A 12432-nucleotide genomic window follows, 5' to 3' on the forward strand; every position below is an offset into this window, starting at 1 on the left:
GCCCCTTTATCCTCCCTTTTTACCAACTCTTCCCCACCCCCAGGTTACCAGTGACTTACTTTCTGCCATAACAGTTCACTAGGTTACATTTTCTTCTTTCAAAAGGAAAAGGCAACCTCCAGAATGGTAGAAAAAAATTGCAAACCATGTATCAGATAAGGTGCTAATGTCCAAAATAGATAAAGAACTCACACAGCTCAATAGCCAAAAACCCAAAGAACCCATTGAGAAATGGACAAAAAAAAAAAAAAAAACATGAGTAGACATTTTCCAAAGAAGACATACATATGCCCAGCAGGTACATGAAAAAGTGCTCATCATCACTAACCATCAGGGAAATGCAAATCAAGCCACAGTGAAATATCACTTCACATCTATTGGAATGACTATTATAAAAAAGACAAGACATAGCAAGTGTTGGTGAGAGTAAGGAGCAAAGGGAACCCTTGCATACTGTTCGTGGGAACAAAATGGTATAGTTAAGATGGAAAACTATATGGACGTCCCTCAGTTTCAAAACAGATAACCATGTGATCCAGCAAACCCTCTATAGATTATATATCCAAAGGAAATGAAATCACAATCTCAAAGACATATCTGTACTCCAGAGTTCATTGCAGCATTATTCACGATTGCCAAAGCAAGGAAACAACCTCAATGTCCACAAATGGATGAGGAGATAAAGACACTGCCATGTACATGTGTGCAGTGGAATGCCATTTAGCCATGAAAAAGAAGGAAATCCTGTCATTTGCAACAACGTGACTGAACCTGGAGGACATTTTGCTAAGTGAAATAAGCCAGATACAGAAAGCCAAATGCTGCATGATCACACTTACACGTGGAATCTAAAAAAGTCAAACCCTTAGAGCCAGAGAGCATAAGAGTGGTTACCAGCAGCTGGCGGTGGGGATGGGGTGGGAAAATTAGGGGGATGTTGGTCAAGGGGTACAAACTTTCATTAGAAGATGAATAAGTTCTGTAAGTCTAACATACAGTATAGCGAGTGCGGTTAATACTGTCTTGTACACTAGAAGTGAGCTAAGAGAGTAGATCTTAAGTTTTCTCAGCATAGCAGAAGGAAAAAAAAGGTTAACTGTGAGGTGATCGATATGAGAATTAACTTGACTGTGGGAATCATTTCACAGTGTACATGTAGTTCAAACCATCATGCTGTACACCGTAAATATATACAACTTTCATTTGTCAATTATACCTCAATAAAGCTAGGGAAAAAATAGAGTTTAAGCTATCATTGTGATTTGGCTCCAAAAGTGATTTTAAAATACAGAAAGAGCTTAGAACATGGGAAGGTGGTAAGGGGACTTGAAGCTGTAACTGCAGCTAAAAATGCAGAAGATACCGTGCTTTTAGTTAGACTGTATGCTTGTTCAGGGTGGCTTGGTTTGGGGGACTGATGGAGATTAAGGAAAACAATCGGCACTGTCACACCTCTTGATATCACCATTGTCTGACTAGCACACCTGAAGTTCACATTAATAGAAGTATATTGTCCAAAAGGAGGGGATAGGTTCCTTCTGGCCCTCTGGGTGCCAGGGGCTAGAGGAGATAGATTAACCAGTTTGCCTGGAAAAAGAGGGAGAAAATGATAAAAGGATTGAAGTGAAATCCAAGTATTAGGAAATGGAGTACATGAACAGAACTGAGGACGCTGACTTTGGAGACAGAGCATAGCAGCTCCCATGCAGAGCATGTTTCCACAATGTAAGAACTTTGAATACCTGCATTGCCTCCAGAGGCGAAGAAACGGATGGTAAAAGATCCACAGACATTGCTGTTCAGTTGCTAAATTCTGTTTGACTCTTTGAGGCCCTGTGAATTACAGCATGCCAGGCTTCCCTGTCCTTCACTATCACCCAGGGTCCTCTCAAATTCATGTCCATGATGCTATCTAACCATCTCATCTTCTGCCACCTCCTTCTCCTTTTGCCTTCAATCCTTCCCAGAATCAGGGGCTTTTCCAATGAATTGGTTCTTCACATCAGGTTGTCAAAGTACTGGAGCTTCAGCATCAGTCCTTCCAAAGAATACTCAGGGTTGATTTCCTTTAGGACTGACTGGTTCCATCTCCTTGCTGTCCAAGGGACTCTCAAGAGTCTTCTCCAGTTCAAAAGCATCAATTCTTTGGTGCTCAGTCTTTTTTTATGGTCCAACTCTCACATCTGTACATGACTACTGGAAAAACCAAAGCTTTGACTAAATGGACATAAGCACAGACATAACCAGGAAAATTCTGCACTCTCCCTTCACTTTCAACCACATCATCTCTGTGTGGTACGGTAATGATAGCTTAAGCACTGGAGCCAGATTGCTACTGCTGCTGCTAAGTTATTTCGGTCGTGTCCGACTCTGTGCGACTCCATAGATGGCAGCCCACCAGGCTCCCCCAACCCTGGGATTCTCCAGGCAAGAACACTGGAGTAGCCTGGGCTTAAATTCTGTCAGGGCCACTTATTGGCTATGTGGCCTTGAACAAGCCTGTTATTTCCCCCACGTGCCTCAGTTTTCTCATCAGAATAATGAAGATCAAAAATAGTTTCTCTTTAATAGAGCTGTTGTGAAGATTAAACAAGGTAATACTGGGAAAGTGGCTACTGAGTCCAGAATAAATGTTCAGTAAATGTCAGCATTTGTTTTCTCACTGCCTCTTTGATGACTCCTGGGCAGGGAAGGACAGGATTGCCCACTGAATGAACCTGGAGGTTCTATCTGAGTTGCCAGGCAACAACCTTCAGGGACCAGTGGCTCCCTCTCCTTGAGCAGGAGGAGCAGTATAGGCTTTCAGCTTCCCTAAGGGCATTAGGCGCCAGAAGCTGACATTCCAAAACAGCTCCCCGGAAGAGCTGACTCCTGAGTCTGGATTATTTATAAGGCAAGCTCTCACACTTGTTCCATGAAAGGGGAGGGATCCCTTCCTGGAACACCATGGCTCTGTGCCGTGGCTTCCTGCACACTTCCTGGTGGGAGGGATGTAAAGGTAGGACCAGGTAGCTCATTTTGTCATCTGTAACTTTCTTGTGAAGCCTGCTCTGTGCCCACGCTGTGTGTCGTGGTGTGACCTTCACCTACCTCCCCACACCCTTCTTTGAACCATCTCACTCCTCACCTTCATTCTCTGAAAGCATGACCCCCAGGGCGAGGCCTCTGCCTCCTTCTAGAGCTGGATATGCTCACTCCTCCATGATTTCATCTGCTCCCAGGTTTTCAAATATCACCCTTGTTCTGAGGGCTCTTGTCCAGGCCATGTCCTCAAGTTCCAGGCCTGGCTGAACACTGTCACTTGGACCTGGCATCCTTAAAATCTTCAAAACGTTCAAAACTGAACTGGCTTTTAGATTTCTTCTTCCTTCATGACTACAAACAAAAATAAATGAAAAAATGCCTTGTCCCTCCTGGGCATTAATTTGGTAACTTGTGCTGCCACATTATCTCGTCACCCTGGCCCCAAGTCTTAAGGTTCCTCTCTAGATGCTTCGCCCCATGGACAGGCACTCAGTGCAAGAATCTGGATCTCACTGCACGCCCCACCCCTCCATCCTCACTCAGTGCTTCTTCCACACCCCAAACAGCATTCTGGTGTCTTTGTCCTCCATTCCACCTGAACACTCAGTCAAGCTAATTTTCTCCCCCTGCTCAAACACCATCAGTTCTTCCTTATTTCTGAAATGTTAGAATTTCTTCACTGTGGCATTGGAGGCTCTCCACAAAACTGTCCATTTCTAGATTTAGTTGCTGCTGCTCCACTATCTATACTCTGAGCCCAGTCACTGGGGGAGTTCACACTCCCTTCCACTTCTGACACTCCTTACCCTCCAGGATGCTGCCTCTATTGTCTCCTCCCCTTTAAAACACCCTCCTGAACCACCTCTACCCATCACAGTCCCACACATTACCCAGCTCATCTCAGATGCTCCCTTCTATCTTACGAAGCCTTTCTGTGAGCCTGTCTCCACTCAGCTTTGAGAAGAGAGCTGTGTCCATGCTCTTGTTATTTTGCATTCTATTTCTCATCACACAAACACCTATCTAATGCCCCTCCCAATAAGCACATATGCCCTTGAGGTGAAGACCTATTGGTTAGAAGCAGTCTGCACAGGGCAGTGTTGCACTGGCCCTCCAGAACTTGTCTGTTGACTGAACTGAGCAGGGACTGATTTGCCTGGGGAAAAGAAGTCTCAGAAGACAGGGGGCTGCCTTCATGTGTCTGCAGGACTGTCTACCATGGATAGTCCCAGGAGACCAACATCCAGACCAACATCTCTGCCTCTTGTGGGTATCCTGGATCCTTGCCCAGTGACAGCCATCTCTGTGAGTTTTCTAGCATCCATCCAGGGTTAGTTCACCACTTCCTTCACCCCTCTTTAACCTTCTGGCTCTTTGAGCGGGAGGCTCATACAGAGACATGCTGTGCTACTTTTAGAAAAGAACGTGTCGGGCATTTGCTGCCATCTAGTGAGGAGGTGAGGCTCAGCCTCTTGCAGAAGCAGAGGGATCCTGTGCTGTCCCCGGGAGCTGGCTCCAGGAATCCAGCACATGGGACCATGTGGGGATGGACAGCTGTGTGTGCAAGGGCGCAAGGCATTGCACAGAACAGATAATACTCAAGCCCCTAAATTGTAATCTGGAATAGGCAAGACCATATCCTTCCAGACCCTCCCTTAGCTCCAGCCAGGTAGTATCCCTATTAGAATCATGACCAACCATCTTTTTCCAGAAAACTTGGTAGGAATCTGTAAACACTGAGAGTTCATAATCGGAGGCCCCTTTTAAGGAAGCTGTAGGTAATCCCCAGGGCCTCAAGAAGGACTGGTTGTGGTTTTAGAACTGGTGATTTCCACACAGCACTTGCAGTCCTGCCTGGGAGTCCCTCTGGCCCTATCTCAAAAGTGCCCTAGCTCTGGGAACAAACACTCCTCTGCCCCAGTATGGCACAGATGCCTGGGCTCCACCTGGTGAGTGACTGCACACACCCTGGCTTATTGTAAGGAACAGGTGAGATTATGCATGGCAAATGCTTAGTCAGTGTCTGACCTACAGCAAATGCTAAGTTTATTAGATGTTGATAATGATTAGATAATGATGTTGCTACTTTTACCAGTGCTCCAGAGCACAAGGCTGCCTACAAAACTCAAAAAATTTAGGCCCTGGACATGAATACATTGAGTCATGATTAGATCTTGTGTACATTAAAAATAAGTTCCCTCTTAATATGCCACGCATCCAGCATTGGCCTTACCTCCACTGGACAGTGAGAGGCAGTGCAGAGGCTCAGGGCTCAGACTCCAGGCTGCTGACAGACACATCACCTCCTCTGGCCTGTCAGAGATACAGGATTCCAGGGCTATTTCTGTGGGATTTCCGTCTGAGTCTAGATTATTACACTGTAGTTCTTTGCCCCCAGTCCAGCTAATGTCTTGCTTGGCCTCTGGGCATCTCCAGTTTTTAGGGAGGTCCTGGGCTACTCCTGGGGCCAGGCCCTTCTGATCGACTTGGTTGTTCTCTGGGCTGTGTTTCATGCATATATTCAGCCAGAACTGAATGTAGGGCTCATCAAATGACTGAGGTCTCTGGCTAACCATTATGTCTTATGGCTCCCCTGCCCTGGGGTCCAGCTGTTGTGCTAAGTGGGGTGCACTCTCCATCCGAGGTGCCCACTGCAGATATTTCACCGGAAGTGAGACTGTCTTACTGGTTCCAGTCAATGGTGTGCTCAGCCAGCTCCAGGCAGCTCACGAGAACTGACTGTGGACATCTTTCCCAACTCTACATTCAGAAACATCATGTTGGTAGCTTGAAATTGGTCATGAAGGGAATATTCACCACAGAAATCAGTAAACACTACAAATCATGGCTTGTTTCTTTTTTCCTGAAGAGCAATTATTATGCACTTATCAGCACACCACTGGCTATTGCCTTTAATTCCAACTTAGGTACCACATTTAAATCACTACTCACACAAGCACCAAACAAAAGAATTTTTAGTGTATTATCCAAATGAAATGCAAACTGAAAGCTTTATTTATTTATTTTTTCCCCACATATATATAACAGATATTGCAGCAAGTGAAAGATAGGGTAGTAACTGACACAAATCATGATCGTGCTTTTAGGTTTGAAATAAACTCAAAATATTCAACATTGGCTAAAAAAATCTGCAATGAGTATTTATTGGCAGGTTTTGAATTCTCACTTAGCATGCAAAAGAGCTACATGTGATAAGCCACATACTTTTACTGGGGAAAACATCTGACAAAGGCATTGGACACAGTACTCAGGAACACATGGGAAACATGATTTAAAACTTTAATGTGTTTTTTGTTTCTTATTCTTTTGACATAATTTGAACTGTGCTTCAATCCTCACATTAGTATGTCTTCTATAGACCTTTCTAGTGTCTTTTTCTTTGTTAAAACTGTACTGGTAGTAATAGTCAGGCACCCTTATCTCTATAAGAATCCTTTGATGTGAACTCTAAAGTATTTTCTTTTAGCCAGGAAAAAAAAAAAAAATGGAATGGCGAGTTCGAAGAGTTCACTTGTTTGTACACAGCTGTGGATGGCTTGGAGCTCAGAGGCCAGAGTCAAGGCTTGGAGGCTGTGAGGTATGGGTGGAGGTGTGGGGCTCAGTCATAATGGACCTTGCCCTCGGCCACCCCAGAGCTGGGTAAGTCTCCATTGGAGAGTGTCTGGAGGGTTGAATGAGGCCTGTCTTTCAAGGTACACCTGGTCTTCAGCATGTACTTTCGAAAGGCCTTTTGAATAACAGCAGCAGCACATCTTTCCTCTTCATTCCTTTTGGTGGTGGTGACTATGGGTTCATATAACTTCTTGAAAGGGTTGGCCTCCATGAACTTCTCTTCTATTGCTGCTTTCATGCTATCCAGGCCACTGGACTCACCAAGTACTCTCGTGGTGAAAGCGAAGAGAATATCCAAGCAATGGAGACGCTCTCCACTCACCATTGGCAAGTCCATGACTAAAAATTGGTATTTATTTGGCTTTGCCACACGCAGAGGCTCAGGAAGGGCATCAGCAAAGTCAGAAAGGGCAGAATATTTGATAAATTGTGTTGCTTCTGGGTCAAACTTTTCCCAGACTTCGTAGAACATTTCAAAGTCATCTTCACCCAAAGGGTCCTCACTTTCTTCAGTGGCTACATTGAAGTTTTCTAAAATCACAGCAATATACATGTTGACCACAATGAGAGAGGAGATGATGATATAAGTGACGAAGTAGATTATGGCTATGGTAGAGAGGTGGCAGCTCTCTGTCTTGGGGTCACAGGACTTGTTTGATTTCAACATGGGGCTGAGGAGGGCATCCCAGCCTGCTGTCGTGGTTATCTGGAAGAGGCAGAGCATGCTGCTTGTAAAAGTTTGGAAGTTGAAGATGTCATCGATTCCAGACTCTTCCTTCACTTTTCGAAAAGAGTTCATACCAAAAATGGCATAAATAAACATAACCAGAAAGAGGAGAAGACCAATATTAAATAGAGAGGGCAGGGACATCATCAGAGCAAAAAGCAGAGTTCTGATTCTTCGTGCTGCTCGAACAAGTCTCAGGATTCGGCCAATCCGAACCAAGCGAACCATTCTGAACAGTGTTGGAGGGAAAGGAATCTGGGCCTGGGTTTTCAAGGCAGAAACCACGGAACCTGAAGACAAGGAGGAGGGTCAATGAATTTCCAGCAGACAGATTGATTTTAGACATAGCCTGTCTCTCCTGCTTTCAATCTGAGTGAGATCAACTTTTTACCATTACTTTTCAGCTTATGTACAAAATTAAGAATTTTTTTTACCCACATCAGGGAAAAAATATATATGTGCCTTAAACTGGAGAGCAATTTTCAAGGTTCATACAATTTAGATAGGAATTTAGATGGGACAGGACATCTAAGAAGACCCTTCAAAGAAAATAAATAAAATGTAGTTTATTACTATTTTGTAAGTTACCTAATGGACTTGAAATACATTATCATCTATGTTGGGCATTTAAAATCATGCATGGGGTAGCAAATATAACAGTTTTCCATATTTATTATATACATAGAATGGAAAACATATAAACTATTGAAGAAGTCATTTAGATTAGAATGCGAAGAGAAATTTCTTCTACTGAAGGCTGGCTTGAGTGTGAGCTATCAGTGGAAGTTGTACACCCCTAACCCCAAGGTTTCTTAAACAAACAGTTTCTTACTTTAGAGGAATTTGAACACAGCCTGCTATAGGCAAGGACAGAGCTAGAGAAAGAAGGTAGTGTTGTGATGCTTGTCAATACACTCATTCCAAGGACTTCTGGAAGTCCAAACTCAAAAAGCTACGGGAATAAATCAGAGACAGTTTCTCTGTTATTGTAAATATCCCAGAAGTGGCATCTCAAGCAGAAGTTTCTGCAGACTGCTGAATATTTGGCCTAAAACATCCTGTTTTCTCATTGCTTGCTCTGCAAGCAAGTGATACAAGAATTTAAAACAACACACATTTTGATCCAAATATTACAGAATGGCTTGAACATGCTTGCCTCATATACACAGGGCCTTGTTCTTCCTCTGAGGATCCTCTAAGGTCATTAGAGATGTGGACAGCCACTTTTTTTGAGATGTGGAATTTTTACCATTTCAGCAACAACTGGAGGAAGTCCCTCCTCTGTGCATATTTCTTTGAGTAATCAAGCTCACAGTAATTTGTCTTTCCTGTGAGCTCAGTTCTTTCATGTAGCAAGTGATTTGGGGTTCAATTAATTTCTCTTTTTCTGATTCCTTAATGTGGTAGGTCTTAATTTTGTTGTTGTTCACTCAGTTGTGTCCAATACTTTGTGACTCCTGCAGCATGCCTGTCCTTCACTATCTCCCAGAGTTTGCTCAAACTCATGTCCATTAAGTTGGTGATGTCATCCAACTATCTCATCCTATGTCACCCGCTTCTCCTCCTGCCTTCAATCTTTCCCAGCATTAGGGTCTTTTCCAATGAGTCAGCTATTTGAATCAGGTGGCCAAAGTACTGGAGCTTCAGCTTCAGCATCAGTCCTTCCAATGAAAGTTCAGGGTTGATTTCATTTAGAATTGACTGGTTTGATCTCCTGGCTGTCCAAGAGACTCTCTAGAGTCTTCTCCAGCACCATAGTTCAAAAGCATCAATTCTTCAGCACTCAGCCCTCTTTATGGTCCAACTCTCAAATGCATACATGACTACTGGAAAAACCATAGTTTTGACTATAAGGACCTTTGTCAGCAAAGTGATGTCTCTGCTTTTTAATACGCTGTGTAGTTTTGTCATAGCTTTTCTTCCAAGGAGCAAGTATCTTTTAATTTCATGGTAGCAGTCACTATCTGCAGTGATTTGTGAGCCCAAGAAAATAAAGTCTGTCGTTGTCTTCATTTTCCCCCCATCTATTTGGCATGAAGTTATGGGACTAGATGCCATGATCTTCATTTTCTGAATGTTGAATTCTTAAGTCAACTTTTTCTCTCTCTTCTCTCACCTTCGAGAGGCTCTTTAGTTTCTGTTCACTTTCTGCCATTAAGGTGGTATCATTTGCATATCTGAAGTTACAGATATTTCTCAAGGCAATTTTGATTCCAGCTGTGCTTCACAGCCCAGCATTTCACATGGTGTACTCTGCATATAAGTTAAATAAACAGGGTGACAATGTACAGCCTCAACGTATTCCTTTTGAAGCAGTCCATGTCCGGTTCTAACTGTTGCTTCTTGACCTGCATACAGGTTTCCCAGGAGGCAGGTGAGGTGGTCTGGTACTCCTATCTCTTGTAGAGTTGTCTACAATTTGTTATGATCCTCAGAGTCAAAGGTTTTAGCGTAGTCAGTGAAGCAGAAGTAGATATTTTTCCAGAATTCACCTGCTTTTTCTATGATTCAACAGATGTTGGCAATTTGATCTCTGATTCCTCTGACTTCTAAACCCAGTTTTACACCTAGAAGTTCTCAGTTCATGTACTGCTGGAGCCTAGCTTGAAGGATTTTAAGTATAACCTTGCTAACATGTAAAATGAGTGTAATTGTATGGTAGTTTGAATGTTCTTTGACATTGCCCTTCTTTGGGATTGGAATGAAAACTGACCTTTTCCAGTCCTGGGGCCACAGTTGAGTTTTCCAAATTTGCTGACACATTGAGTACAGCACTTTCATAGCATCATCTTTTAGGATTTGAAATAGCTCAGACAGAATTCCATCACCCCCATTAGCTTTGTTTGTAGTAATCAAACTTGCCATCTCCTGTTTGTAGTAATGCTTCCTAAGGCCTATTTGACTTCGGACTCCAGGATGTCTGGCGCTAGATGATGATCACACCATCATGGCTATCTGTGCCACGAAGCTCTTTTTTGTATAGTTCTTCTGTGTATTCTTGCCACCTCTTCTTAATCTCTTCTGCTTCTGTTAGGTCCATACCATTTCTTTCCTTTATTGTGCCCATCTTTGCATGAAATGTTCCCTTGGTATCTCTAATTTTCTTAAAGAGATCTCTAGTCTTTCCCATTCTGTTGTTTTCCTCTATTTTTTTGCATTGATCACTTAGGAAGGCTGTCTTATCTCTCATTGCTATTCTTTGGAACTCTGAATTCAGATGGATATATCTTTCCATTTCTCCTTTGTCTTTCGCTTCTCTTCTCAACTATTTGTAAGGCCTCCTCAGACAACCATTTTGCCTTGTTGCATTTCTTTTTCTTGGGGATGGTTTTGATCACTGCCTCCTGTACAATGTTACAAATCTCTGTCCATAGTTCTTCAGGCACTCCGTCTGTCAGATCTAATCCCTTGAATCTATTTGTCACTTTCACTGTTTAATCATAAGGGATTTGATTTAGGTCATACCTGAATGGTCTAGTAGTTTTCCCTACTTACTTCAATTTAAGTCTGAATTTTACAATAAGGAGCTTATGATCTGAGCCACAGTTAGCTCCCAGTCTTGTTTTTGCTGATGATATAGAGCTTCTCCATCTTCAGCTTACAAAGAATATAATCAACCTAATTTCAGTATTGACCATCTGGTGATGTCCATGTGTACAGTCGTCTCTTGTGTTGTTGGAAAAGGGTGTTTGCTATCACCAGAGCATTCTCTTGGAAAAACTCTGTTAGTCTTTTCCCTGCTTCATTTTGTACTCTGAGGTCAAACTTACCTGTCACTCCAGGTATCTCTTGACTTCCTACTTTTGCATTCCAGTCCCCTGTGATGAAAAGGACATCTTTTTTGATGTTAGTTCTAGAAGGTCTTGTAGGTCTTCATAGAAACATTCAACTTTATACTCTTCAGCATAGTGGTTAGGGCACAGACTTGGATTACTGTCATGTTGAACAGTTTGCCTTGGAAACGAACAGAGATTATTCTGTCATTTTTGAGAATGCACCCAAGTAGTGCATTTCAGACACTTTTGTTGACTTTGAGGGCTACCCCATTTTGTCTAAGGGATTCTTGCCCACAGTTGCAGATATAATGGTCATCTGAATTAAATTTGCCCACTCTGGTCCATTTTAGTTCATTGATTCCTAAAATGTCAATGTTGACTCTTGCCATCTCCTGTTTGACCACTTCCGATTTACCTTGATTCATGGACCTAATGTTCCAGGTTCCTATGCAACATTGGTCTTTACAGCACCAGACTTTACTTTCACCACCAGACACAACCACAACTGGGCATCATTTCCGCTCTGGCTAAGCCTCTTCATTCCTTCTGGAGCTATTTCTCCACTCCTCTCCAGTAGCATATTGGACACCTAGGGGTGGGGTGAGTGTTTAATCTTTCAGTGTCGTATCTTTCTGCCTTTTCATACCGTTCGTGGGGTTCTCAAGGCAAGAATGCTGAAGTGATTTGCCATTCCCTTCTCCAGTGGACCACGTTTTGTTAGAACTCACCATGACTCATTCGTCTTGGGTGGCCCTACACAGCATGGCTCATAGTTTCATTGAGTTATACAAGGCTGTGATCCATGTGATCATTTTGGTTAGTTTTCTGTGATTGTGGTTTTCATTCTGTCTGCCCTCTGAGGGATGAGGGTAAGAGTTTGTGCAAGCTTCCTGATAGGAGGGACTGGCTTCAGGGAAAACTGGGCCTTGCTTGGGAGGGCTGTACCTTGCTCAGTTAATCTTTAATCCAATTTTCTGCTGATGGGAGGGGCTGTGCCTGTAGTTTGACCTGAGGCAGCCCTGTCCTAGAGTCTTCAGTCTCCATGGTAGGCTATAGGCTGTATGGTAGGGGTAATGGCGACCTCCTTCAGTTACTGTGAGCTCTACGATGCCTGGCACTGCCTGGAAAAAGTTCAGCAAATAGTGGAATGAATGAGCTGCTCTCTGAATGTTGGAGGAAGAGCTCTTTAAGTGCTCAGATGGTTGCCCCAGACTCATTTTCTAACTTTATTGCTGCTGTCAATTTCACCAGGACTTGTGCTTGAAACTGACT

At 43.2% G+C, this 12432-nt stretch overlaps 1 protein-coding gene across 1 annotated transcript in view; it reads right to left on the reverse strand.

Moving 5' to 3' along the window:
* Positions 1-6164: 6164 nt before the first annotated feature.
* SCN11A (sodium voltage-gated channel alpha subunit 11) overlaps positions 6165-12432 on the reverse strand; it is an 81561-nt gene continuing 75293 nt past the window's right edge. Inside the window, exon 26 of the mRNA XM_061395970.1 lies at positions 6165-7674. Coding sequence (XP_061251954.1) covers positions 6644-7674 — 1031 coding nt within the window. The 3' untranslated portion in view covers positions 6165-6643. The remainder of the gene's footprint in view (positions 7675-12432) is intronic.

This window comes from Bos javanicus, chromosome 22 (genome assembly GCF_032452875.1).
Source record: "Bos javanicus breed banteng chromosome 22, ARS-OSU_banteng_1.0, whole genome shotgun sequence".
Lineage (NCBI taxonomy): Eukaryota > Metazoa > Chordata > Mammalia > Artiodactyla > Bovidae > Bos > Bos javanicus.